General features: G+C 36.8%; 1 protein-coding gene across 5 annotated transcripts; it reads left to right on the top strand.

Moving 5' to 3' along the window:
* The first annotated feature begins 222 nt into the window (after positions 1 to 222).
* On the top strand, positions 223 to 25,921 carry LOC120070914. 5 transcript variants are annotated; one of them, XM_039022814.1, is made up of 42 exons: positions 223 to 438; positions 1,112 to 1,187; positions 1,978 to 2,052; positions 2,166 to 2,249; positions 3,493 to 3,569; positions 3,682 to 3,736; positions 3,827 to 3,875; positions 3,979 to 4,116; positions 4,581 to 4,659; positions 4,980 to 5,058; positions 5,163 to 5,230; positions 5,352 to 5,546; positions 5,648 to 5,723; positions 6,627 to 6,707; positions 6,783 to 6,863; positions 7,113 to 7,189; positions 7,279 to 7,333; positions 7,434 to 7,482; positions 7,673 to 7,810; positions 8,935 to 9,016; positions 9,107 to 9,185; positions 9,375 to 9,421; positions 9,544 to 9,755; positions 9,961 to 10,048; positions 10,157 to 10,276; positions 10,370 to 10,488; positions 10,575 to 10,647; positions 16,333 to 16,452; positions 16,888 to 16,956; positions 17,336 to 17,506; positions 17,603 to 17,650; positions 18,524 to 18,665; positions 18,814 to 18,911; positions 22,641 to 22,785; positions 22,894 to 22,982; positions 23,118 to 23,228; positions 23,531 to 23,605; positions 23,969 to 24,034; positions 24,150 to 24,338; positions 24,417 to 24,527; positions 25,052 to 25,132; positions 25,560 to 25,921. In XM_039022814.1, the coding sequence occupies exons 1-42, from the start codon at positions 346 to 348 to the stop codon at positions 25,740 to 25,742; spliced, it is 4,143 nt and encodes a 1,380-aa protein (XP_038878742.1). In that variant the 5' UTR covers positions 223 to 345; the 3' UTR covers positions 25,743 to 25,921. The 5 variants fall into 5 exon arrangements, with proteins under 5 accessions (XP_038878742.1, XP_038878743.1, XP_038878744.1 ...); XM_039022815.1 differs by having other exon boundaries at positions 224 to 438; positions 5,163 to 5,206; XM_039022816.1 differs by lacking the exons at positions 223 to 438; positions 1,112 to 1,187; positions 1,978 to 2,052; positions 2,166 to 2,249 and adding an exon at positions 3,228 to 3,363.

The following is a 25,921-nucleotide window of genomic DNA, read 5'->3' as shown; positions in this document are numbered from 1 at the left end:
GTTTACTTTTTAAAAATAATAAAATATTTATTTATTAATTATTTTTTTAAAATAAAAATTTAGGATCTTTTTAAATATAAAAAATATTTAGCAAAAAGTTGAAAAAGTATAAAGTATTTCGAGATGTTCTATTATAAAAATAAATATTTTTGAGATGTTTTTATAAATTTTCCCTAAAACTTTTCGGTGATATGGACCGAAATTAAAATTAAATCATGGAGCATTGAAAAGTATGCTTGTGCCACGAAATAAAACAACACCCATCGTCAACCTGCTGCTTTGTAGTTGCTCAACTACAGAAACTTTAGGTGAGAGCAGGGAACTGCTATCTCGACGATTTCATTAATGGCGTTCGTTGGGTTTATTGGCTTGGACGATTTTAGCCTCGAATTGGCTACTTCACTAATCCGCGCCGGTTACAGAGTCAAAGCTTTTGAGGTATTTCACTAATCCATACGATTTTGCTCTTCAGTTTGCAGTACTTCTTTCATCTTCGGACTTGGAATTTTGTTATTGAATCGACATATCCTTAGTGTCAATATTGGGACAAATGAGAGTTATGTATTCAATCATTTCTGTTAGAATTTGAGTTTGTTGAGTGGAAAAACATGATGTTAAAGAAAAGGCGTTATGAATTTTGGTGGATCTGTTGAATATTGAACTTGTAATGGGAAATGGAAGCTTAAAGATGAGAATCTATATTTTTCTTAGTCGTTTTTCTCCATGTGTAGATTTAAAAAATGTTCATGAAGTAGCGGTGAATGTTGTATCAAATATTTTGTTATCATATGCTCACTAGTTTTCTTGTTGGTCCACTCATTAAACGAGGTAGTTATGTATTTGTTTATAAGATGAGTAACAGTACTTCTGTTGGAAAATACTTTCCGAAGTCTTATAAAAAAGCGCTCAACCCTTGGAAATTTTTTCTATGTTTCACTGAAGCAGGGGATATATGTATTCATAGTGAACTTCTTAACTTTTTAATCCGTAATTCAATTCGGCAGATTCCCCGGTTTATTTTCCTTGTTTTTGGTTAACTTTCAGTATTAGTGTATTGTATATTTGAATAGTGGCGACAAGTTCATGTTAACTGCTACCATTCTGTCTTTAGATAAATCAGGCCTGGACAGATAAATTTTTGAAGTCAGGCGGAATAAACTGTGCCAGTATCGTAGAGGCGGGGGAAGGTAAACTGTTTGCTTGGTTAAGTTGATTTCTATTATATTTCAGCATCAAATCTTTGATTAGGCTACCTTCTTTGGTTCAACTAGATTGAATGGTTTAACTTGGGTTTGGAGCTGGATCCTATACATTTATTTAATTGACATTCATGTTTAATATTAAGTACTGTCCCACTGATTCTTGTGGAGTACTGATATATATCACTTTAATATAGTTTTGCATTTTTTGTTTGGCTCACCATTCCATTCCATTAAAAAAGTATAGTGTTTTCTTGAACGATTTGAATCGCAAATGATTATTTTTGAGGAGTGGATAGTTTAAGGATCATTGTCTAGGGATATATGCTTGTTGCTAAAGCAAAGGTTTGTCAGACGCTAAGCCATCTGTGTCTTTGTAGAAATCATTTCTGTCAAATAGTCCTTCCTAAAAAAGCCAACTCTCTTCAAGAATTGAGAAAATAAATGCCAGAGAAGAGGCTGGAAGTCTCGATGAAGAGAAAAAAAAAAGTTTTATGGAGAAATATGAAAGGCAACTTCGATTGATATCATTTAACTCTTGTCTTAACAACAAAAATTTTTGTGATCTAATTCTTGAAAGCCTATTTCTTTTCCGAGATACTGAGAAAGTGCTTCTCTTTGGGCTTTATATTGAAACGTCATATATAGCAATTTAACTTTTAACTACAAGAGATGGCATTTCTTGAATTAAATAGTTGAATATCATATTCATAATGCTTGCTTTATATCTCGTCTCTTTACACATTTCTTTCTCACTTGGTTCTCTGTTTCCTTGCAGATGTTGCAGCACTGCTTATATTGAATAGTCATTTGAACTTGATTAATGATTTATCTTTTGGTGATGCTCTTAGAGGTTTAAACGAAACTTCTTGCCATGATTTTAATAATATATTAGAACTTGGAGTAAATGTTAAATTTATATTTTACATTTGATTATATGAATTGCTTAACCTTGTTGATTGGCAGGGTTGCATAAGGATGTTGTTGTTGTCCTTGTCCATTCAACTCCACTGGGGAATGATGTCCAGAACTTGGAGAAAGTTTTTACAGGCAATTCCACTCTTACTTTCTTAGTACTTTCATGATGGAATGTGAATACTGAATGTCCTGTCTATTATTCTATATTTGCATCTCTTACTGTCTGGGGTTTGGAGGTGACAAAGGTTTCTGCTGTCAAAGATCCATCTCCTCTTTATTTCTTATGTGCTTCCCGGGGATGAGATTAGAAGATTAGTTCATAAAATTTCACGCTCACTCTATTATAAAAAAACCAACCGTTCTGAAATCTCACTTATAAATCCTTTATCTTTCCACAAAAGCTTCCCTCTGAATTAAGCCTTGTGAAATTAAAGTTTTCCTCCCAGCTCCCTCAAAAAGCTACATCACTTATTATGTCAAATTGTTAATTAATTAAGACTAAAGCCTAGGTGAAATTGGAAAGTTATTATATTTTGTACTTCATAGTGTCTCAAATCTAATCCTTTTTTCGTAATTAAAAAAAATGTAAAAGTTTTTCACTTTATGAAAACAATCAGACATGCTCAAATTTTTAGGGTTTAGAAAAATCTTGGTAGGATGTTTTGGATCTCATTAGTTTTCTGACTCCCACCTAGAGTTCTTTGTCCTATATATATATATATATGTATGTATTTATGTATGTATAGCTTCGATGAGGCTAGGCCTCTTTATGTACATTTTATTATAACATTGAGATTTTATTTTCTAAGGAAATGTTTGTTCAATCAAAATATTGGCGGTGAATGAGGTTTGACAAAACCTTATATCTGCTTTTTCCTAAACAGTATGTTACCCTTATTTTAGCGAATAACTATCACCGATCGATATATATATATANAAAAATGAACGAGTTTATTTTTTTGTTAGCTGCCAGAGTTTGAATTTTCATTTATTAATTCTTTTTACCAACTATCAAAGATGTGTATATTGGCACCTTAAGAAATGGTATAAACTGTTTGCAACATTATGATCTTGAGCACTGGAACAATTTTCCTTTCATGGCATTTACAGGAACTATATTTGTATGAACTGTGTTCCTGGGATTTTACATTCAAAACGAGAGAGATCCAAGGAAGGGAGGGTGTTCGAGAGATAGGAAAAAAGTCTAGCAAAAACTGATAAAGAAATGCAATTAACATCTATCATGGTAGACATTTCTTGTTCATATGTTAAAGTGTTGGGGCTGATTTTCTAAGTAACACCTTTCGGGTATTTACTTGCATTTACAAGTCAATTAATCTATACCTTTGTGACAGTCGCTTCCCCTTTTCTGCAGTTGATTACGAGATACACAATCTTGTTGAAGCATATGTCTTTAAGGGTGTTTCTGAAGCTCTGGATGGTCAGCTCATGGTAGTTGTTATATCATATAACATTTTTTCTTCTTTGTTTTTGTTGCTAAAAATTGGACATTGGTATTTTCTTCCCGGGTGCATAGAACACTGATTTTGTATTAACTGCGCAGACAGTAACCTCTGGAAGGGCAGCTGCAATTTCTAGAGCTCGACCTTTTCTATCAGGTAGATTCATTCTCAGTATAAATGTTTGCATAAACCTTTGTTCCTTTTCCCATGTCTTTGGATCAACTATTTAAAATTATGGTCCTGCAGCTATGTGTGGAAAGCTTTTCATTTTTGAAGGTGAAGTTGATGCTGGAAGGTATCTTTTGTTTGTTTTATAATTAAAATGTTTACTTTTTCCATTGACAATTATGTAATATTAAAACTCCTTGACGTATTCCCTACTTTTATGCACATTGCAGTAAAACAAATATGGTAATTGATCTCCTTAAAGGAATTCATTTTGTGGCTTCGCTGGAAGCTATTTCCCTAGGTATTAAAGCTGGAATTCACCCCTGGATAATCTATGACATTATTTCAAATGCTGCTGGGAATTCATGGTGAGCTCGTCATAGTTGCCTGAATATTTTATTCTTCATCAAAGTACTATAGAGAGAATGTTTGAAGTGCACTTGCTAGAAGTTTAAAATTTCAGTTTCCTATTTAAGTGCAGCTAACTTTCGGTTAATTAAGAGCTTTAGCATCTTTGGCGGAAGATGGTCCATTGAACTATATGTATGGCATTATCTTTTCAGTTCAATATTTTATCCAGTTTTCATAAAGATAATTTGCCGGTACTGGAAACATATATCCACATATCCTTCATCTCTTGTTAAGTAGAAAAGCTTAGTTTGTTTATTCTTGAAGATCAAAATGTGGGAGCAATACCTTCTTTAATGAGTTCTAATCCCACAGTAAATCAAAATAATGTGGCACAAAAATCACAATGTTATTTATTTGTTTATTATCTTCTTATCCGTGCTTTAATAGTATCATTCTTTTTTATGGTGGGTTACATTTGCAGGGTTTTCAAGAATTATGTTCCCCACTTGTTAAAGGGTGATATTAGACCTGAGTTTTTGAGAAGTTTGGTTCAAGCTATGGTAAGATATCATGCAGGCCATCTAGCTTTTATTTGTTCATCGTCAATTATCTTTTTATTATAATAGTTCATGATTCGATTACTTATCTTTGTAATCATCAAAAAGTGTGGTGCACTTTAAACAATCACAAAATTTAAAATCATCTATGGAGATGTCATAGATCGCTCGAACCTTTCATTAATTGGTTAATGAAGAATGGCCATAGATGAGATAGTGTGTATTTGTTCTTGTCATTATTACATGTGGGTAATCATTGATATTACTGCATTTTAGATCAATTAAGTTATTTGGCATAACTAGTAGTAACTCTTTTGCTGAAGGGGATTGTCATGGATAAGGCCAAGTCACACACTTTTCCTCTTCCGCTCCTAGCAGTTACTCATCAGCAACTTATGTTGGGTAAACACACCATGCAACTCTAAAGTAACTCCTATATTTGAGGTTATCTCAATATATGTAGTCATCTGGTTTTCTTCTGTCACCTTTCCTCATTTCCTTTTCAGGTTCTTCTCACGGCTATGGAGATGAGGATGACTTGTTAGAACAGGTCACTTTTTCACAGGAATTTCTGGTGTGATTCAGTAGAATTATTGTTAAAATGTGAAATAGGGAATTTTGGTCTTTCAAATCATGCTATTTCACATTTTAAGCATTATTTTAACTGCCGTCTAAACGTTGAGAAAATCTTTCAGGCATGGAAAAACGCATATGGAGTAAGTATTTCAGATGCAGCTAATGCAGAAGTTTACAGCCCCGAGCAACTAGCCAATGAAATAACTTCTAAATCAAGTTCTGTTAATCGAGTGGGTTTCATTGGTCTTGGTGCAATGGGATTTGGCATGGCAACTCACCTTATCAGATCAGATTTTTGCGTGATTGGTTATGATGTAATATCTTTTCCAATTTTTATCGGTTTATTTCATTATTTCAAGAATGACTTTGCAGTTCATTTAAGTAAAAGCTGACAGGAACCCTTTTCTCATCGTAGGTGTTTAAACCAACCCTAGCAAAATTCACTAATGCTGGTGGCTTGATTGGAAATTCGCCTGCAGAAGTTAGTAAAGGTGAACAAATCAAGGAAGATCAATGTTGAACGTAATTCATTTTTACTGTTCTGGAGACATAAAATTGCATAGACCATTGATATTTACAGTGATAAATTAGGATAATCAGTTCTGCTGATGAAAGACGAGGAAAATAAAATTATCATATATTGTTTTGTTAAGAACTGTTCGTTTAACTTAAAAAGTTTTGGATTGCTCATCCTTCCAAAAGGAATCATCGAATTTTCTTTTATAAAAGTTAGTCAAGTTTTCAATGTTTTGCTGAATTAACTAGAATTAACTAGATGCAGTTACAAAATTGTTTAGTCCTTTGTCTTCTGGTCAAATGTTTTCCGAAAGTTATCAAAATCCTATAAGTTGAGCTATTTTGATTTTACACATATACGCTGACTATTGATGGATATATGGTAACATGAGTATTATTTTAGTTGATCTATGAAAGAAGAATACATTATAGTGGGAAAATGTAAGAAGAAGAAAAATCTTAGGAAGCCCTCTAGAAGAATTAAATACTCTAAGAAGGTTGACCATGTAAAATACAAAGATGCCGAAGTAATGAGAAACTCTACTGATAACATTTTTTTTACTAACAAAAGATAAATTATATTATCGTGCATTGCAATTATTAGTTTATTGCTAACTTTAGATTTGTCTTCAATTGATGTGTTCTACCTTTATTTAGATTTTAAAACCAGTTGCTATGTTGTAGCTGTTGGATCACAACATTAGGGCAGTCCTCATCTTTCTGTCGTAAGTTGATATTTAGAAAACTTTTAGTAGCTTCCCGGACTTGTAACTCGTTCTCCATTATGTATGAACCATATGTGGGACCCAATGTGCTACTCTAGTTTACAAAGCGAAAGAGTAATCTTCTCCTTTCTCCTTAAAAAATTCTTTTCCCAGATGTTGAAGTGCTTGTAATTATGGTGACAAATGAAGCACAAGTGGAGAGCGTTCTGTATGGGGAAGCTGGGGCTATTTCTGGTACTCTTAAATCTCAGAATACAACTTCTTGTGTTAGAGCTGATACTAATTCTATAATTTCCTTGTGTTTGGTAGCCCTTCCATATGGAGCTTCGATTATTCTATCATCTACAGTTTCTCCTGGATATGTGAGCCAACTAGAACAACGCTTGGGAAGTATGTCCTACGAATGGTGTGGAATGTTACTCAATATTTTTTAGATATCTCCTTGTTATGAGACAGTAACAAGTGTTTTAAATCAATATGCTATTGACGACAAATCTGTCTTAAATCACTATTCAATATTGAGTCTTTCTAAAGTATTCCTGTGATGTATACTTAAGCATGATTATAAAATTTCAGCCGAATTTTGAATGCTTGATACTTATTCAGTGATTGAATTGACATCATTTCTTAATATGTAAGACGAGGGCAAAAGTTTGAAATTGGTTGATGCTCCCGTTTCTGGTGGTGTTCAAAGGGCCTCAAAGGGATCCCTTACGGTGTGCATTCTCCCTCTCAAATAGCTACGGTTCCTTTAAATTTTGAGTTTCCTTACCTCAAAATTGACGATAGCTATTTTCTAACACAGATAATGGCTTCTGGGACAAATGAAGCTCTTAGGAGCGCTGGTTCAGTCCTCTCAGGTTGTGAAACGTAAAAGTACTATAAGAATTACGTGACATGTTTTATTGCCAGATATTAGTAGATGACATGCCACTATATTTGGTTTTTATTTGTTAACAGCCTTAAGTGAGAAGCTTTACGTAATTAAAGGAGTTTGCGGGTCAGGAAGGTATTTCAATATTCCTAGACTTGATCAGCTCACATTTATGTGTTTGTTTGGATGTTAACCAGAGCCTTCGATTTTATTCCATTCAATCATCAGTTTCATTTCATGTCATTACCAAACATTCATGTAGTTGTGTAGTTTCTCTTGAGCAATGGTCAGCCTGACCTCTAATTTTCCAAATGCTTTGTTATAGTGGTGTGAAAATGGTCAATCAATTGCTTGCTGGAGTTCATATAGCATCGGGTGCAGAGGCAATGGCATTTGGAGCTCGACTTGGTCTCAATACTCGAATTTTATTTGACGTCATCCTAAATAGTCAGGGAACGTCCTGGTAAATCCTTATTGTTGAGTTATGAGTTTTTTCTTTTCCACATTTAGTTTCAAAATTGAATGCTTGAAGTTATTTACTTTATTGTTTGATTTCTTTTTCAGTTTTTGGTTTTTTAAGTTTTTAATTTATGTAAGTTTGTGTTCTTAATATTGCTTTTAATTTGTAGGTTAGAATTATTACTTAGTTTCATCTTTTTCCTATAAAAGGGTGAGCTACCATGCATTGTGAGTATCACAGTTTTGTGTACCATATTTTGAGTATCACATTTTGGGTATCACCAATTTTTTCCCTATTTCAATCAAAAGTGTGAATTTCACTCATTTTTCATTTTGCTTCTCTTTGTTTAACAAACATTGAGATATTGGTTTGCTTCTGCAACATTTATTTATTTTTCATCGATTCCATTTTCACAATAGTGGTATCAAAACTACTTTGATTTTTTCAACCGTCAGAGCTACTCTGATTTTTCAACACTTATCTTAACAATGTCAATTACTGTGAAATTTTTCCATCTTTTAAGGGAATTTTTGCTTGATATTCTCAAATGGAACATTGCCCACCCTTTTAGATGCAAGTACTATTTTGAAAATTGAATCTAAAGCCATCCACTTCATTCTCACAGCTAACATGTACAGACTTGTGTTTTCGTAAGTTGATTATCAATCTTTGTCATGCAATACCTTTACTTATTGACTAGAAAATCTACACACAAATTGATCTAGAAAAGCTTAACCACAGCCTGATTCTAGCAGAATTGAACAAGATATTGTATTCGGTAAACAATTTGAAATAAAATTTTCATTTAGTATTAGGGTAGAGACTGCATCTATTTTAAGTAATAAAACCTCCAATTCTTAAATAAATAAAGAAAAAAAAAAGGATGAAGTAAAGTAATCTTCACTAGGACGAAGTAGATTAAAAATTTGAACAAATATGGGGATTGATAAGAAATTAAAACACTTCAATGTTATTCCATATTTCTACCATTACAAATTTGCATTCCTCTTCTTCTTATAATATAGCCATTCTTGCAGAGATGGCTGCCTCCAAGAGACTTTAATTCTTAACATTTTAGCATCCATTTTCTGTAGTAAGAAGATTTTTCTACCCCCATTTAATTGCAGGATGTTTGAAAACCGAGTTCCTCATATGCTGGACAATGATTATACACCATACTCTGCACTTGACATCTTTGTGAAAGACCTGGTCAGCATGGAATATCCATTGTTGACTTTAAAGGAAGAATTTGTAATCCTATGATTATCTCTCCTTGTATTAAAAACTTATATTCTACAGGGCATTGTTTCTCGGGAATGTGCATCTCATAAAGTTCCTCTACACTTATCCGTGACTGCACATCAATTGTTTCTGGCAGGTATTGAAATCTAGATAAGGCAGTATCCAAAATCCGACAAATGAATGGGCCATTTAGCATTTTGCTCAGTTTTATTGAACACTAGGAAAAAAAAAAAAAAAGAATAAACTTCCTTATAGAGAGCAAGGCTGGTCTGATTGTATCTTTCATAACATTTTAGGATGGTATCTGAGTTTTGCTGTATTTCAGGTTCTGCTGCAGGTTGGGGACGTCAAGATGATGCTGGAGTAGTAAAGGTATGGAGAGGTCCTGCAACATTTTGTTTTCACTGAAAAGCACATTTCTGTGGACGATTGTTGAACTAATAATATCCATAAAAGATATGACCAAGTTGGTGATTTTTCATGTGATGTCATAGGTTTATGAGACGCTTGCAGGTGTCAAGGTTAAAGGAAAGCCTTCCACTCTTAAAAAAGAAGTTGTATTAAATTCTCTTCCACCTGAATGGCCGGAAGATGTAATTGCTGATATTCAACAACTAAATGAAAGAAATTCAAAAATTTTGGTTGTGCTGGACGATGATCCTACAGGAACCCAAACTGTTCATGATATTGATGTTTTAACTGAATGGTGAGCTTCATTCTTTCTAAATCACTATGCGACTTTGTGGAACAGTTGTTTAGCATTGCATCAACCAACTTTATAAAATGAATTTATTTTTTTCATTTCATTAATGTAAGTTGTTGTAAACGTCAAGCTTGTTTCATCTAAAGAATGTAAGTTTTTCTCAAGGAGGTAAATTCCTAGCGGTTTAATTTTTGCGTGATCTTTTCAGGAGCCTTGATTCACTTATTGAGCAATTTCGTAAAAATCCCAGATGCTTTTTTATATTGACCAACTCAAGGTCACTGAGCTCTGAAAAGGTAGAAATCCATCTCCTCCTGCCGTGCTACTTGTTTCCGATCTATTAGAATATAGTTTTCCTTGTGTAACTAATATCTTCAATTATAGTACTGATACAAGCTTTACAGGCGGGGGCATTAGTTGAACAAATCTGCGTTAATTTACGTGCTGCAACTGAGAGTGTCGAGCATAGTGACTACATGGTAGTTTTGAGAGGTGATTCAACCTTACGAGGTCATTTTCCCGAGGTATATAGACTGGCTTCAGTATTATCTCAGTTGTTACTGGCAATGTTGAGTAAGATTTAATTGTCATAACATGAGAAATTATGATTTGTCTAGGAAGCCGATGCTGCTATGTCAGTGTTAGGTGTAGTGGATGCATGGATCATCTGCCCATTCTTTTTCCAAGGAGGCCGTTACACTATTGACGATATACACTATGTTGCAGATTCTGATGAGTAACATTCTTTTCCTTTAATGTGTATTTTGATTACTCGTGATGGCTTATTGAGCTTGACATTGCATGTCATGATCATGCATGTAGGCTCATTCCTGCAGGGGACACTGAGTTTGCAAAAGATGCTACTTTTGGTTATAAATCTTCAAATCTGTGTCAGGTTCGTTGATTAAATTGTGCTGCATATTATTGAAATAGAAGAGAAAGAAAATGACATAAGGAGTTTACGTGAAAAACCCTAATTCAGGGAAGAAAAACCACGATAGAAAAGGACTTATTATTTTCATGTCATACATACAATAGACCCCAACCTCAGATATAGATAGAATGAGGTAAAACCCTAATTTAGGAAATATAGTATAAATTACAAAAATGCCCTTAGGGCTAATTCAACGTATTTTAACACTCCCCCTCAAGTTGGGGCGTAGATATCGGCAAGACCCAACTTGCTAATTCAAGCTTCAAACGTCTGTCTCGATAACCCTTTCGTAAGAACATCTGCAACCTGTTGGACTGAAGGTATATAGGAAATACAGATAGCTCCGCAGTCTAAATTTTCTTTAATAAAGTGTCTGTCAATTTCTACATGTTTGGTTCTATCATGTTGCACGGGATTATTCGCAATACTGATGGCAGCCTTATTATCACAATACAGCTTCATGGGCCCTGGACTACTCTCGTGAAGATCAGATAAAACTTTTTGCAACCAAATTTCTTCACACAATCCCAGACTCATAGCTCTATACTCTGTTTTAGCACTACTTCTGGCCACTATACCCTGTTTTTTACTCTGTCAAGTTACCAAATTTCCCCATATAAAGGTACAGTACCCTGAGGTTGACTTTCTATCAGTCACAGATCCGGCCCAATCTGATTCAGTATATGCCTCGATGCTCCGTGTGTCATGTTTTCTGAACACCAAGCCCTTCCCAGGGGTGGACTTCAGGTATCTCAAAATTCGAGTCACAGCTTCCATGTGCTCCTCATATGGACTATGCATGAACTGACTTACCACACTCATAGCATAGGAGATGTCGGGCCTAGTATGAGATAAGTAAATCAGTTTTCCTACCAAGCGTTGATACCTCTCCTTATTCACAGGAACTCCTTCCGAAATGCTTTTCAGTTTGCTATTGACCTCAATAGGAGTGTCAATGGGTTTGCATCCAGTCATTACTGTTTCCTTCAACAAGTCCAGAGTGTACTTCCGCTGAGATACAGATATTCCTGCCTTTGATCTTGCCACTTCCGTCCCGAGAAAATACCTAAAACTACCAAGATCCTTGATTTCAAATTCACCTGCCATCCTTTGTTTTAGCTTAGCAATTTCTGCCGTGTCATCTCCTGATAAGATGATGTCATCAACATACACTACCAACACAACAATCTTTCCTAAGGGTGATTTTTTGGTGAACAAGGTATGATCAGGAACAAACCCTTAGGACTTAACAAACACGGTGAACCTGTCAAACCATACCCTAGGGGACTGCTTCAACCCATATAAAGACTTCCTGAGTTTGCAAATATGATTCCCAAACTTAGCTTCGAAACCTGGAGGTGGACTCATGTAAACTTCCTCTTCTAACTCACCATTTAGGAATGCATTTTTTACATCTAGTTGATGTAGGGGCCAATCTTTATTTACGGCGACAAACAGAAGAACACGAATCATGTTTAACTTAGCCACTTGGGAAAAAGTTTCTGAATAATCAATCCCATACGTCTGAGTGAACCCTTTAGCAACTAACCTGGCCTTATATCTCTTGAATGTCCCGTCAGACTTATACTTCACTGTGAACACCTATTTGCAACCAACTGTTTTGTGACCTCCAGGGAGAGCTATTAACTCCCAAGTCTTATTTGCCTCGAGAGCTCTCATTTCCTCCATTACTGCTGCTTTCCACTTGGGAACTTCCATGGCCGCATGTACACTGGTAGGTATTGCTAGAGCATCCAATTGAGTAGTGAAAGTTTTAAAACCAGGAGATAAGTTACTATAGGTCAGAAAACTATGCAAAGGGTACTTTGTACATGACCTGGTTCCCTTTCTCAGAGCAATTGGCATATCCAGAGTGGTGTCATAGTTGTCAGTTTTCGTCTGTCCCTCTTCAGTATCAGACTTCTGAGACAATTCTGCATCTTCTTGAGGATCTTTCAGCACCTCATTACCTCCTGAAGTTTCAATCTTCTCTGAGCTTATCTCATCATTTTCTATGTTCCCAGACTTCTCTTCAAGAATCTCCTCTGAAACAACGAGATCTTGAACCTGAGCTGGTTCTGACGTTTGGACACTTTCTGATGGAACACCAGGGTTTCTTGAATTTCCTTTCTGAGATTCTTCCTATGGTATGTTATCCAGAGCACTTGTCTAGTAGGAAGGACCGACACGGGAACAGTAGGAGCAGAGTTAGGTTCAAGACTAGGTAGACTGGGTCTAGGAATATTAGGACTAGGCTCAAGATTGAAGCTAATCGATACAGAGTACGTGGAACTGTTAGTCTCTTCATTCGTGGTCTGCCCCTGAAGATGACTAACGGGAAAGAACGGTTTATCTTCAAGGAACGTGACATCCATAGTGACAAAATATTTTCTGGAAGATGGGTGAAAGCATTTATAGCCTCGCTGATGAAGGGGATACCCGACAAACACACATTTTTGAGCTCGTGGAGCAAACTTAGTCCGGTGTGGACCATGAGTATGAACAAAGGCTGTACACCTAAACAAGAGGAACCTTAGGAATAAGACAGGTAGACTGATAGGACTATTTGAAGTACTCAAGAGGAGTTCGAAACTTTAGAACTCGTGAAGGCATTCTATTAATGAGATGAGCTGCGGTAAGAACCGCATCTCCCCACAGGTACGAAGGGAGAGACGCTGGAATTATCAAGGAACGAGCAACTTCAATGAGGTGACAATTTTTTCGTTCAGCCACCCCATTTTGTTGTGGAGTATATGCACACGAGTTTTGATGGATGAACTCCTTTGACTCTAGGAATTCCTGGAAGGTGTGATTGACAAACTCACGGCCATTGTCACTCCGAAGAATGACAATCTTTGTGTTGAACTATGTTAATATAGTGGTATAGAACTGTTTGAAGGTAGATAGAACCTCGGACTTATTAGCAAGGAGATATACCCATGTAAGTTGGGTATGGTCATCGATGAAAGTTACAAACCACCGTTTACTAGACAGGGTAGAGATGCTTGAGGGACCCCAAACATCACTGTGGACCAGGTGAAAAGGCTGGGTAGGTTTATAGGGCTGAGAAACAAATGACACGCGAGGTTGTTTAGCACGTATACAGACATCACAAGATAATGACGAAACATTCACATTATGGAATAAATGAAGAAATAAATATCGCATATATTGAAAACTAGGATGTCCAAGACGAAAATGCCACAATAAATGATTTGTTTCAGACATAGTAAACAAAAATAAAAGACTAGTCCTAAACAAGCTTCTGGAGGAAGCATCTTCAGAAAGGAAATATAGGCCTCTGTCATATCGGGCAGTGCCAATCGTCTTCCCTGAGCTCAAGTCTTGAAACAAAGCAGTATCTGGTGAGAAGACAACTCTACAGTTCAAATCTTTTGTTATTTTGCTTATTGATAATAAGTTGTAAGAAATTTTGGGCACATGTAAGACATTTTGCAAAGTTAATCCCTGAAATGGTGACGGTCTGCCCTTTTCCAGCAACAGGAGTGAGGACCTATCGCAATTCGAAATCCTCTCATTCCGGCTTGATAGTATGAGAGAAACCGGTCGGATGAGCAATCAAGTGATCGGTCGCTGTTGCGCTGAATCTAGAATCCATAATCATTCCCTTCAACAAGGTAAACTAAAAGATTGAGATTATGAATCGATGCAACTGTTCCGAATCCTATGGTACTGAATCACCAGGATTGGTCACTGGAGGCTGTGTCTGAGGTTGTGCGGCCCTCAACTGATTCACTCATTAGAGGCAGCCCAATATTTCGACTTGTCATTCGGATAGGGGTGACGTTTACCATTCGAGGGGGACCATGCAATTTCTAGCATTGATCCTTCGTGTGCCACTGTTTTTTTGCAATGCTCACATACTGGGGGTGTTTTACTATTTCTGCTTATCACCATTAGCTCCAGCGGACTTCACCCGAAGGTAGCTGACTCTACAGTGGTAACACCCGGCCATTCATTGCACTCGATCTATCTTCTTCCAATCTAACTCTGAACAGACCTCATGGAGACAGTATTGGTTTCTGCCCTAGTATTCGACTCCGAACTGTATCAAATTTAGGGTGCAACCCTGCAAGAAAAATCATACACAGCGCTCAACCTCTTCTATCTTGGAGTATTGAATTCCATCTATAGCCAGTTCCAGACGATCTCCCGACAGAGATCCATTTCTTGCATAACAATGACATCTTGCTGATGTATGACGTTACATCTATGCTCCCTTGTTTGCATTCGTGAACCTGTTTACGCAGGGTATACAGGCGGGATGTGTTCTGACGCCTCGAATATAACCGTGGATTGCATCCAAATATCTCGGCAGTGGCTGAATAGAGTAAAGGTTTCCCAATTTGTGTGTTCCATGCTACTGATTAACATTGAGCGGAGCAAAGAATCCTCTGCCTTCCAGACATGCTCTTGAGGATCCCCAGGATTCGGTCGCGGTATCTTTCTAGTCAATATATCCAAACTTATGGCGTCCCTCAAAACCATTTTAATTGTTTGGGACCAAAAGAAGTAATTTTGCCCATTCAGCTTCTCTCCCGTGATCATTCCTGCAGAATTTCCTATAGTTCCAGATAAAAATTAGTAGTAGGAAGAGTAGGAAACACTGATACCGGATTTTCTGAATACATCGGGAAAGAATCATGGCCATTCAATCTGGCTCCAAGGGCGGCCATCTGTTGCTGGAGACTAACCAATTGTTGTTGGAGTTCCCCATGAGATTCAGATCTGGAATTTTTCTGTCCAAAAGTCGTGGGATTTTCTTCAACGGAATCACCCGTTCGAAACTGAGGTTGAACTGGATACACATGAGAAAGAAACTGTCCACCCTGGTACTGTGAAGAAGCTACTGTCGGAAGTCCACCGGCGGCAAAATGCGGCAACCCGTGATCGGCGTTTCTCCCAGATGGCTGCGACGGTGGGTAATGGATAGAAGGCTTGGCGATCGGCTGCGAGGTTGAAGAAATCGCGCCAATCTGACCCGACCTGGCAGCTGGAGCAAACCCACGACCGTCTGGGGCAGATCCGGTCCTGTGCGAAGTCGAGGGACCGATCGGCTGCGAGGGACAGAATATGTGCACCGGAGAAGAATCGCTTGCGTGCGAAGCCGAGGGACCTTCATCGATGATGTTCAGCTGGAACGGCCGAGTCTGGAAGCTAATCGGCACGCCGGCTGGAGCAAGCCCACCACCTGCTGTTCGGCTGCACCACCTGGGATGATGGTTCGGAGATAGCGGTCAACTGCTGCTTGAATCACAGCCTCATTAGTCAGTGTACCTTCACCTATCAAGTTTGATGACTGAGTTTCTTCTATCGGGGCTAGGGTTTCATCACCTTGCTCTGATACCATATTGAAATAGAAGAGAAAGAAAATGACACAAGGAGTTTACGTGGAAAACCCTAATTCAGGGAAGAAAAACCACGATAGAAAAGGACTTATTATTTTAATATCATACATATAATAGACCCCAACCTCAGATATAAATAGAATGAGGTGAAACCCTAATTTAGCAAATATAGTGTAATCTACAAAAATACCCTTAGGGCTAATTCAACGTATTTCAACACATATTAAACTCTACTGTAATAATTTCTTAAATTTTTCTCCCATCTTCTGAATAACAGTGGGTAGAAGAGAAAACAGCTGGACGCATACAAGCTGGCACTGTTGCCTCCATTTCTATTCAACTTTTAAGAAAGGGTGGGCCAGATGCTGTTTGTGAGCATCTATGCAGCTTAGAGAAGGTAACAATATATACCTATGTTCAACAACATACATGGATAGAAAATTACATTTTCCTGTTCTTTTAACGTATTTTTTTTTAATCTGTTAATTATTAATTATCTTTCAGTTTCAATTGATTTGTTAACATCTTTGATTTGTTAGGGTGTATTTTAAAATGATGATAATGCGACAAATAACGAATGGTAGCTTATCCATACCGTAGCAGTATTAGAAAATTTTCCATTTGTGGCTTTTAAGAGACTTTTTTCTGAACATATTGTAACTTTAATTCTTTTTTTATTCAAAGCCAATGGAAGTGTGTTTTTGTGAACTCCCTTGGCTACGGGGCTTTCCTATTTTGTGTACAATTCACATTTTCAATGAAAAGTGTTCTCCATGCTATATTTATTTCATTATCTATGTATAACCTGTCTTACGTGGTTTTGCTAAAACAGGGAATGACATGTATAGTTAATGCCGCTAGTGAAAGGGATATGGCCGTCTTTGCAGCTGGAATGATCAAGGTATTCCTCTGGTAGTCTTCTGATGTCTATTTCCAAGCTTTCCTCTAAACTTACCTGACGTTGATATTTGATTACTGAAAGTACTCATCAAAGTATTTAATGTCAAGCAGTTAGTTGTCAGTTAGCAGTTAGTTAGTTGACTTGCAGATCCTCTCTTTGGTTTTAAGTGTCTACTGTTCTTTTTTTATACTTTTCCTTTGGTTAAAAGTTCAGTAACTGTTTTGATTAGTTGTTGTTAGTTAAAGATAAGAGGCTGGTTTGTAGTCTTTAAGTAGAGTTCCCTAAGTTGTAAGAGGTATTATTCAGAAAATAATACAAGAATTCTCCAAGATTGTGTCCAGGAAAATTAGATTTACACTATTATTCTTTTACTTGGCAGGCAGAAATGAAGGGCAAGAATTTCTTATGCCGTACTGCTGCCAGTTTTGTATCAGCCAGAGTTGGGATCACTCCAATAGCTCCTCTTTTGCCAAAGGATGTTGGAATCGATAAAGAGAGAAATGGTGGTCTTATAATTGTGGGTTCATATGTTCCAAAAACTACTAAACAGGTAGAATCAATGATTTTAAGTTCCCTTGCATCATAGTGTTACTATTTTCACTTATTTTAGTGTTAATATTTTCAACTTATGTCAATAATGTCATAGGTTCAAGAGCTGAAGTTGCGATGTGGCCCATTTTTAAGATGTATTGAGGTAATCCCACAATTATTCAATTGAAGATTGGATTTCTATTTACCTTATTTATGTTAGTTAATCCTTTCTCATATATACGTATATTGTGAATCTCTTTGTTTATTTCGTTTCTCCTTTTTCTTGAAAATTGCTGCAATTACATCATTTCTATCTCTCTCTCTAATTTTTTGCTTAAAGAAAAACTACTCCAAATACTGTAAGTTCTATTTTTGCTATATGGTAACAGAGCTAGGTTGTGTGAAAATAAATTGATACATAATAGCCTAGTATCCATACAAATGACCTCTTACAGTCTTGTAAACTCTTAAAAGGTATAGCCAACAGGTCCACCTGCATATTACTACTGTCAAAGCATGGGTGATAGCAATTAACAACACTATGCTTTCTGTACATGGAACTGGGGGAAGAATAGCATTTTGGTTGTACACATGGATAATATTGTTCTTACAATGGATGGCTAGCTGCGTGACTTGTGAAATCATTGGTTAAGAAGCATAAATAAAACATGGGTGATCTCGAATACTTATTCAGGAATGGTAATATCTAGATTCAACAAATGTATAATGGATGCCAAAGAATTTAGGTCAGATTTATAGAAATTAGATAGTGCATTTGAAACAAACTTTTCATTGATGGATGGAAGAAAATAGAAGTTCAGGGAGATACCTTGATAGATCCTATTTCATATTGTGCTTTACATAATGCGTCTAGTTCCTCCTTTGAGTATTTCCTTGTTTGTGGTCTGCAACATAGTACATGCTCCTTATGTCGACCAAACATATATTTTTTACATTCCTCAAAGACTGAATTGTTGTGCATGTATGATTTTATAAGTATTTTATATTTGTATCTACTTTCCTTCTTCTTCATCAGGTTTCTGCTGTTAAACTTTCCATGAGTACAGAGGAAGAGAGGGAGGAGGAAATTAGAAAAGCAGCTATGTTTGCAGATATTTATCTCAGGGCTCATAAAGATACTCTCATTATGACTAGTAGAGAACTTATCACGGGAAAAAGTTAGCCTTTCTAACGCTTATATTGCTTAATATATCACACTGATGTAGTTAAATGCATACTTCTAGCATACTCATTCTTTGGAGGGTTTTTTTAAATATATATATATATCTTGTTTGTTCCTGAGGTGGCTACTCATTCTTTGGTTAGGTCCTCTGGAGAGTTTAGAAATCAACGTCAAAGTAAGTGCGGCACTGGTGGAAATAGTTCAAAGGATTACTACAAAACCGCGCTACATCCTTGCAAAGGTATCAAATAACCAAGTTTTCATCCGTCCTCTCTTTTGCCTTCATGCTGAATGTGTTGGTTATTATTCTTGAAAAAAGTTAGGGAAGAAAAGAAAACACCAGAGTTACGTGGAAAACCCTAGACCATAGAGAAAAAACCACGATAAAAGTTTTTTATTTTTAATTCAGATACACAGTACACAATATAGGGACAGGTATAAATAACCAAACAATAAGAAACCCTAGACTGATAAAAGACCAAAACACCCTTAGGGCTAAAATATAATTTCTAACACTCCCCCTCAAGTTGGGACGTAGATGTCAATGAGACCCAACTTACTAATATAGGTGTCAAAAGTCTGTCTAGGTAACCCTTTGGTGAGAACATCCGCAGCTTGTTGGCTGGACGGAACATAAGGAATGCAAATGCTACCGTTATCCAGTTTTTCTTTGATGAAGTGTCAGTCAATCTCAACGTGTTTGGTTCTGTCATGTTGAATCGGATTGTTTGTAATATTAATGGCAGCCTTGTTATCATAGTAAAGTCTTATCGGGTCATGACTTTCTTGATGTAGATCTACCAGAACCTTCTTCAACCAAATCTCTTCACATATACCCAAGCTCATAGCCTTGTATTCGGCTTCGGCACTGCTTCTAGCCACGACAACCTTGCTTCTTACTTCACCAGGTAACTAAGTTTCCCCACACAAAAGTACAGTATCCTGAGGTGGATTTCCTATCTGTAACAGAACCGGCCCAGTCTGAATCTGTGTAGGCCTCGATACACCTTTTATCATGCTTTCTGAAAACCAAGCCTTTTCCAGGAGAAGACTTCAGATACCTTAGGATCCGTGTAACTTCCTCCATGTGTCTTTCATACGGAGCCTGCATAAACTGATTGACCAAGCTAACTGCATATGATATATCAGGTCTGGTATGCAAAAGATATATCAGTTTCCCCACAAGCTATTGATATCTCTCTTTGTTCACAAGAACATCATCTGTTGACTCTATCAGATTGAGGTTGGCTTCTATAAGTGTATCTGCAGGTTTACACCCTGTCATTCCAGTCTCTCTCAACAAATCGAGTGTGTATTTCCTCTGAGACACTAAGATCCCTTCCGTTGATCTTGCTACCTCCATTCCTAGGAAACATCTCAAGGCACCGAGATCTTTTATCTCAAACTCATCTGCCATCGTCGTTTCAACCTGTCAATCTCTGCTGAATCATCTCCTGATAGTATAATATCGTCAACACAGACAATCAAGACTGCTATTTTTCCTGGTGCTGACTTCTTAGTGAACAAGGTGTGATTTGAATGCCCTTGAACAAACCCCTGAGATTTAACAAAGGTGGTGAATCGATCGAATCAGGCTCTAGGGGACTGCTTCGGGCCATACAAGGATTTTTTTAATTTGCAAACCTGATTGCCGAACTGTGCTTCAAAACCTGGAGGTGGGTTCATATAAACCTCTTCTTCCACCTCACCATTCAGAAAAGCATTTTTCACATCCAACTGATGGAGGGGCCAGTCTTGATTAATAGCCACGAAGAGGCGAACACGAATAGTGTTAAGTTTTGCCACAGGTGAGAAGGTTTCTGAGTAATCCACTCCATACGTCTGAGTGAATCCTTTTGTAACCAATCTGGCCTTATATCTGTCGAGAGTTCCATCTGACTTGTATTTGACAGTAAAAATCCACTTACACCCTACGGTTTTGTGACCTCCCAGAAGACTAACCAGATCCCACGTTTTGTTAGTCTCAAGGGCCTGCATTTCCTCCTTAATTACAACTCGCCATTCAGGAATTTCCCAGAGCTATCGGCAAATCCAAGGTAGCATTAATCTCAATCTCACTGATCTTGTCAGCCTGTTGATCTGTACCCAACTGTTGTTCATTTTCAGTCCCTTGAGCACCACTTGGCGCTTCATTACTGCCATCATCCCTGACTTCGCCTGAGTCCCCTATATCACCTTCAACATACTCATTGTCATTATGACTAGGGGTACCTTGAAATCCTCCAGACGTAGAGCACGTAAACCGCTATTTAAAAATGAAAAATTTAATTGAAAAAACAAAATGCTAGAGCCGGTTCCGGTTTTGACTCTTGAACACCTTCCGGCGGAGCAACATGGGAAACAATTTCAGGAACTATTTCCTTTTGGGATGCTTCCTATAGTAGGTTATCCAAGGCACTTGTTTTTTAGGGAGGATAGGCTCATTTGTTTTAGGGATAGGTTCGGGAAATAAGTCTAACGGAGCAGAGTAGGTGGAAGTGTTAGCCTCTTCACTCGAAGTCTCTCCCTGAAGAGGACTAACAACACTTGTAGCCCCGTTGATGGAGCGGATACCCAACAAAGACACATTTTTGGGCCCTAGGAGCAAATTTACTCTGGTGAGGACCATGATTATGGACGAAAACGATGCACCCAAAAACCCTAAGAGGAACATCTGGGAAAAGGCGAGTGGACGAGATGGATTCTTTAAAATGCTCTAAGGGGGTTTGGAATTTGAGCACACGGGAGGGCATCCGATTTATGAGATGAGCTGCAATAAGAACAACATCTCCCCATAGATACGAGGGTAAGGATGCAGGTATCATAAGGGATCAGGCTACTTCGATGAGGTGACGATTATCCGTTCGGCTACCCCATTTTGCTGAGGTGTATAGGCACAGGAATTTTGGTGGACGATTCCTTCAGAGTTTAAGAACTCATGAAGGGTCTGATTAACAAATTCACGCCCATTGTCACTTCGAAGAATGGCGATTTTGGTATTGAACTAGGTTTCGACGGTGGTGTAAAACTATTGAAAGACCGTTGTCACTTCAGACTTGTTTGTAAGAAGAAACACCCATGTAAGACGGGTGTGATCATCTATGAAGGTAAGAAACCACCGTTTACCTGACACCGTTGTGACATTCGAAGGGCCCCAAACGTCACTATGTATCAGGTGGAAGGGTCCGGAAGGTTTGTAGGGTTGTGAGGTAAAAGACGCCCTAGGCTGTTTAGCATGAATACAAACATCACACGACAAAGATGACACATTCACATTTCGAAATAAATGGGGAAATAGATATTTCATATAATGAAAGTTTGGATGTCCAAGACGAAAATGCCATAATAAGAAATTAGTTTTAGAAATAGTAAGAGAAGACAGTAAACAAGTGCTAGATAAACTCCTAAAAGAAGCATCCTTGGAAAGGAAATAGAGCCCTCTATTGTGCCGTGTAGTGCCAATCATCTTCCCCGAGCTCAGGTCCTGAAACGAAACATTATCTGGGTTTGGGTGTGTGCTGCAGAATATAATTGCTTTTGCAGTTTAAGCTAATCATGCATGGTTGAGATGATTTGGCATATTTGTCATTTGAAACTGGGATCATTCAAGTGCTAGATGCTTGAATCCTTATATCATAATCCTATTCTGGACCTGAAACTTCTCTTATTGGACGACAGAGCACAGTTTATCAATTTAAGATAATGTGAAATATGTCCTGGCTTTCATAATATTAATTATTAACATCGTTTAATTGTAATAAAAGTTATAAAACAAATGATTACAAATAAATTGTTTTCCTTAAACAATTGGAGACTTCGTGCATTGATACACACATCTACTCGGAAGCACCTCCTTTTCTGATCAATTTAAACAACCTAAAAACTGGGCTAGAGTACAAAATTATCTTGCAGAACCAAAACTCGAAAAGCAAGACAAATTTATATCAATCTATCTATCTGCTTAATTTAGGGTGGAATTACCTCATCAGACATTGCTACAAAGGCTCTTGAAGCAAAATGTGCTAGGATAATTGGACAGGCCCTTTCTGGGGTTCCCTTGTGGCAACTAGGCCATGAAAGTAGACATCCTGGAGTTCCGTACATTGTTTTCCCAGGTAAATTTAAATAAGCTTCTTTTTTTTTTTTTTCTTCTCCTTTTCTAGACTTTCCAATTTGTAATAACTCGATTATGATCTCTGACTATTTTGAGTTATCTGTCTTAGGTAATGTTGGAAGTAGTGAAGCACTAGCAGAAGTAGTCAGTACTTGGGCTCTTCCTGCCAGACTTTCCTCTTCAAAAGAGATTCTTCTTGTAAGTTTATTATTATTATTATTATTATTTTTTATTTTTTTAAAATTTAAAATTTTTATATTATTATTATTATTATTTAAATGTTAAATTCTCTAGTAATTTTCCCTAAATTTTTTAATGTCATTCCAAATGAAGAGGGCAGAACGAGGTGGGTATGCAGTGGGAGCTTTCAATGTCTATAATCTGGAAGGAGTTCAGGCTGTTGTTGCTGCTGCTGAAGAACAACACAGTCCCGCCATATTACAGGTAAGGTACCATGTAGTTTAAAGGATAAAACATTCTAAACATTCTAAAAAATATGCCAAATCAGCTTAACTTTCTTCATTGCTTTCATGACCTTTGCAAAAATACATGTGCTTTCATGATTGCATATTTATTCCTTTTTTATAGAATTTTTCCAGATTATTCTCTCCTGATTGTTTTTTGTTAGCAAAACTCTTTAGTCTTTCTTCAGATACTGCTGGATTCTGTTTCTAAAAGATGACCAATAAAACCATGCTCCTTGCACTTATTGTTAAAAAAAAAATGCAAATTCTTCAAATTTCCAGATCCATCCGGGTGCCTTAAAGCAAGGAGGGCTCTCTTTGGTTTCATGCTGTATTGCTGCTGCTGAACGAGCCCATGTAAGTGATGATCCTTCTCAAAAGGAGGGGGGAATAGAATAGGAAAAATAGAATTTAGAACATCGATTCTATATTTCTATTTGATGTTATTGGGGCGGTTCTTAGTTTTAAGAGTGTACATTGAATATTCCTGAACTCTATTACAGGCTCTAGCACGGCTTTTATAAAGTGTGGAAGAGTAACCAATGCTACAGTTTTAAATTTTCTTTAAAAGAACACGAAGTAGTGATGCTTCGTATTGTATGTTTTGCTAGTATTGTTCATTCTGAAAATACGAAGAAAAAAACAAGGGGAAAAGAAAATGGGGAAAGCATGGGACTCTAGTTTTTAAAACATAGATTTCTCATCATCGAATATCTGTAGGTACCCATTACTGTTCACTTTGATCACGGAAATTCAATGCAAGATCTGTTAGAAGCTGTTGAATTGGTATGTCTTCTAGGTTTTTAAAGACGTTTTCAGTACTAACCATTTGATTTTGTATCAAGCATTAATGTAAAAAATTTCGCTTACTATTTGGTTGATAAGTTGCTTTTCTTACTAGGGATTTGATTCAGTAATGGCAGATGGTTCACATCTTCCATTTAAGGAAAATATTGCCTACACTAAGTTCATTTCTTCCTTGGCTAAATCAAAGAACATGCTAGTGGAAGCTGAACTTGGAAGATTATCAGGAACAGAAGATGACTTGACTGTCGAAGATTATGAAGCAAGGCTGACCGATGTTTCGCAGGTTACTTCTCTTTCTGCTATATAGAAACGTTTTCTTTAGCTTAGCATAGAAAAATAATACTGGTGTCAAACAATTCAGGCTCAACAGTTTATTGAGGAGACTGGTATAGATGCTCTAGCAGTGTGCATTGGTAATGTCCATGGAAAATATCCACCAGGCGGCCCGAATCTCAGACTCGATCTGCTCAAGGTTTAGTATATAAACATTTATATTCAAGCCATTCTAGTTTAAAAATGTGTCTCGTCTCCAACTATTCTAATGTTACAATGAGAGATTTTAGATTACTTTGCTTGTTCATGAACACTAACTGATTGGGTGAATGGCCGAAAAATGATGATGTAATTAGTGTCATATGGTTGAATAACTTTTGTTTAGGTTAAGTGATATAATATGAAATTTATCTTCACTCACCAGCTTAAGCTTTTGGATCAATCGGTGATTTAACATGCTATCAGAGCAGATGGTCCTTTGTTCAACGTTATTTCCTCCCCAATTAATATTGATTTTCACTTGTTGGGTCTTCTAAATGTTTTAAGCCCACATATGGAAGGGAGTGTTAGATGATATAATATTAAATTTACCTTCATCCATCATCTTAAACTTTAACCATTTAGTTGGATTTTTGTTTCCTTTAAGTAGGACCTTGAGTCATATGAATCTAAACTAGCATAATTTTATATGAGTAAACTGATTTTGATAAATTCTTTAACAAGGACTTGCATGCTTTGACCTCAAAAAAAGAAGTCTTGCTGGTGCTGCACGGAGCTTCAGGTTTGCCTGAGAGCCTCATAAAGGTATGAACCTTTAATCTTCTTTAACACTACGCTTACTATGAGTTCATGTCAAATTTTATTTCTGGAAAGAAATCAACCATCGAGATTTTGAGATAATTAACGAAGGACCCGTTTGGTAATCATTTAGTTTTTTGTTTTTGAAAATTAAGCCCATTTCATCCATATTTCTTTGCTTCTTTCTTAAGTACAATTGTTGAATTCTTAGCCAAATTTCAAAAACAAAAACAACATTTTAAAAGCTACTTTTTTTAGTTCTCAAATTTTGGCTTGGTTTTTTAAACCATTGGTGAAAAGTAGATAACAAAAGAAGAAATCTGGAGGTAGAAGTAATGTCTGCAGGCTTAATTTTAAAAAACAAAAACAAAAAATAAAATGACTACCAAACGAGATCTAAATTAATTTGAATAACATCTGATTGTACGAACAGGCTTGCATCAGGGATGGAGTGAGAAAGTTCAACGTAAACACTGAGGTTCGGAAAGCATACTTGGATTCGTTGAATAACCCCAGCAAAGATTTAGTCCATGTGATGGAATCAGCCAAAGAATCCATGAAAGCTGTGATTGCAGAGAAGATGCATCTATTTGGCTCTGCAGGAAAAGCATTCTGAGTTGAACTATGATGCTCTTTCCTTCTATTTAAACTGAACAATCAAACTACATACTGCATAGCATGTAGTTAATAAATGGTTATCTGTAACTTCCATTTAACTTGTAACTGATTATCTTATTCTTTTTCCTCCAAAAATAAAAAGCATTCCAATGTTCGTCTTTTTTTTAAAAAAAAAAA

This window comes from Benincasa hispida, chromosome 2, assembly GCF_009727055.1.
Source record: "Benincasa hispida cultivar B227 chromosome 2, ASM972705v1, whole genome shotgun sequence".
In the NCBI taxonomy this organism is placed as follows: domain Eukaryota; kingdom Viridiplantae; phylum Streptophyta; class Magnoliopsida; order Cucurbitales; family Cucurbitaceae; genus Benincasa; species Benincasa hispida.
This window is presented reverse-complemented; position numbering and strand designations above follow the sequence as displayed.

What these genes read in the sequence shown, in the direction of transcription:
- LOC120070914 (XM_039022814.1), top strand. Translation starts at nt 346, where the DNA reads ATGGCGTTCGTTGGGTTTATTGGCTTGGACGATTTTAGCCTCGAATTG. An exon ending in AATCTTCAAATCTGTGTCAG is followed by an intron (nt 10,648 to 16,332) that starts GTTCGTTGATTA and finishes TCTGAATAACAG; the next exon opens with TGGGTAGAAGAGAAAACAGC. An exon ending in CTGCTGCTGAACGAGCCCAT is followed by an intron (nt 23,606 to 23,968) that starts GTAAGTGATGAT and finishes GAATATCTGTAG; the next exon opens with GTACCCATTACTGTTCACTT.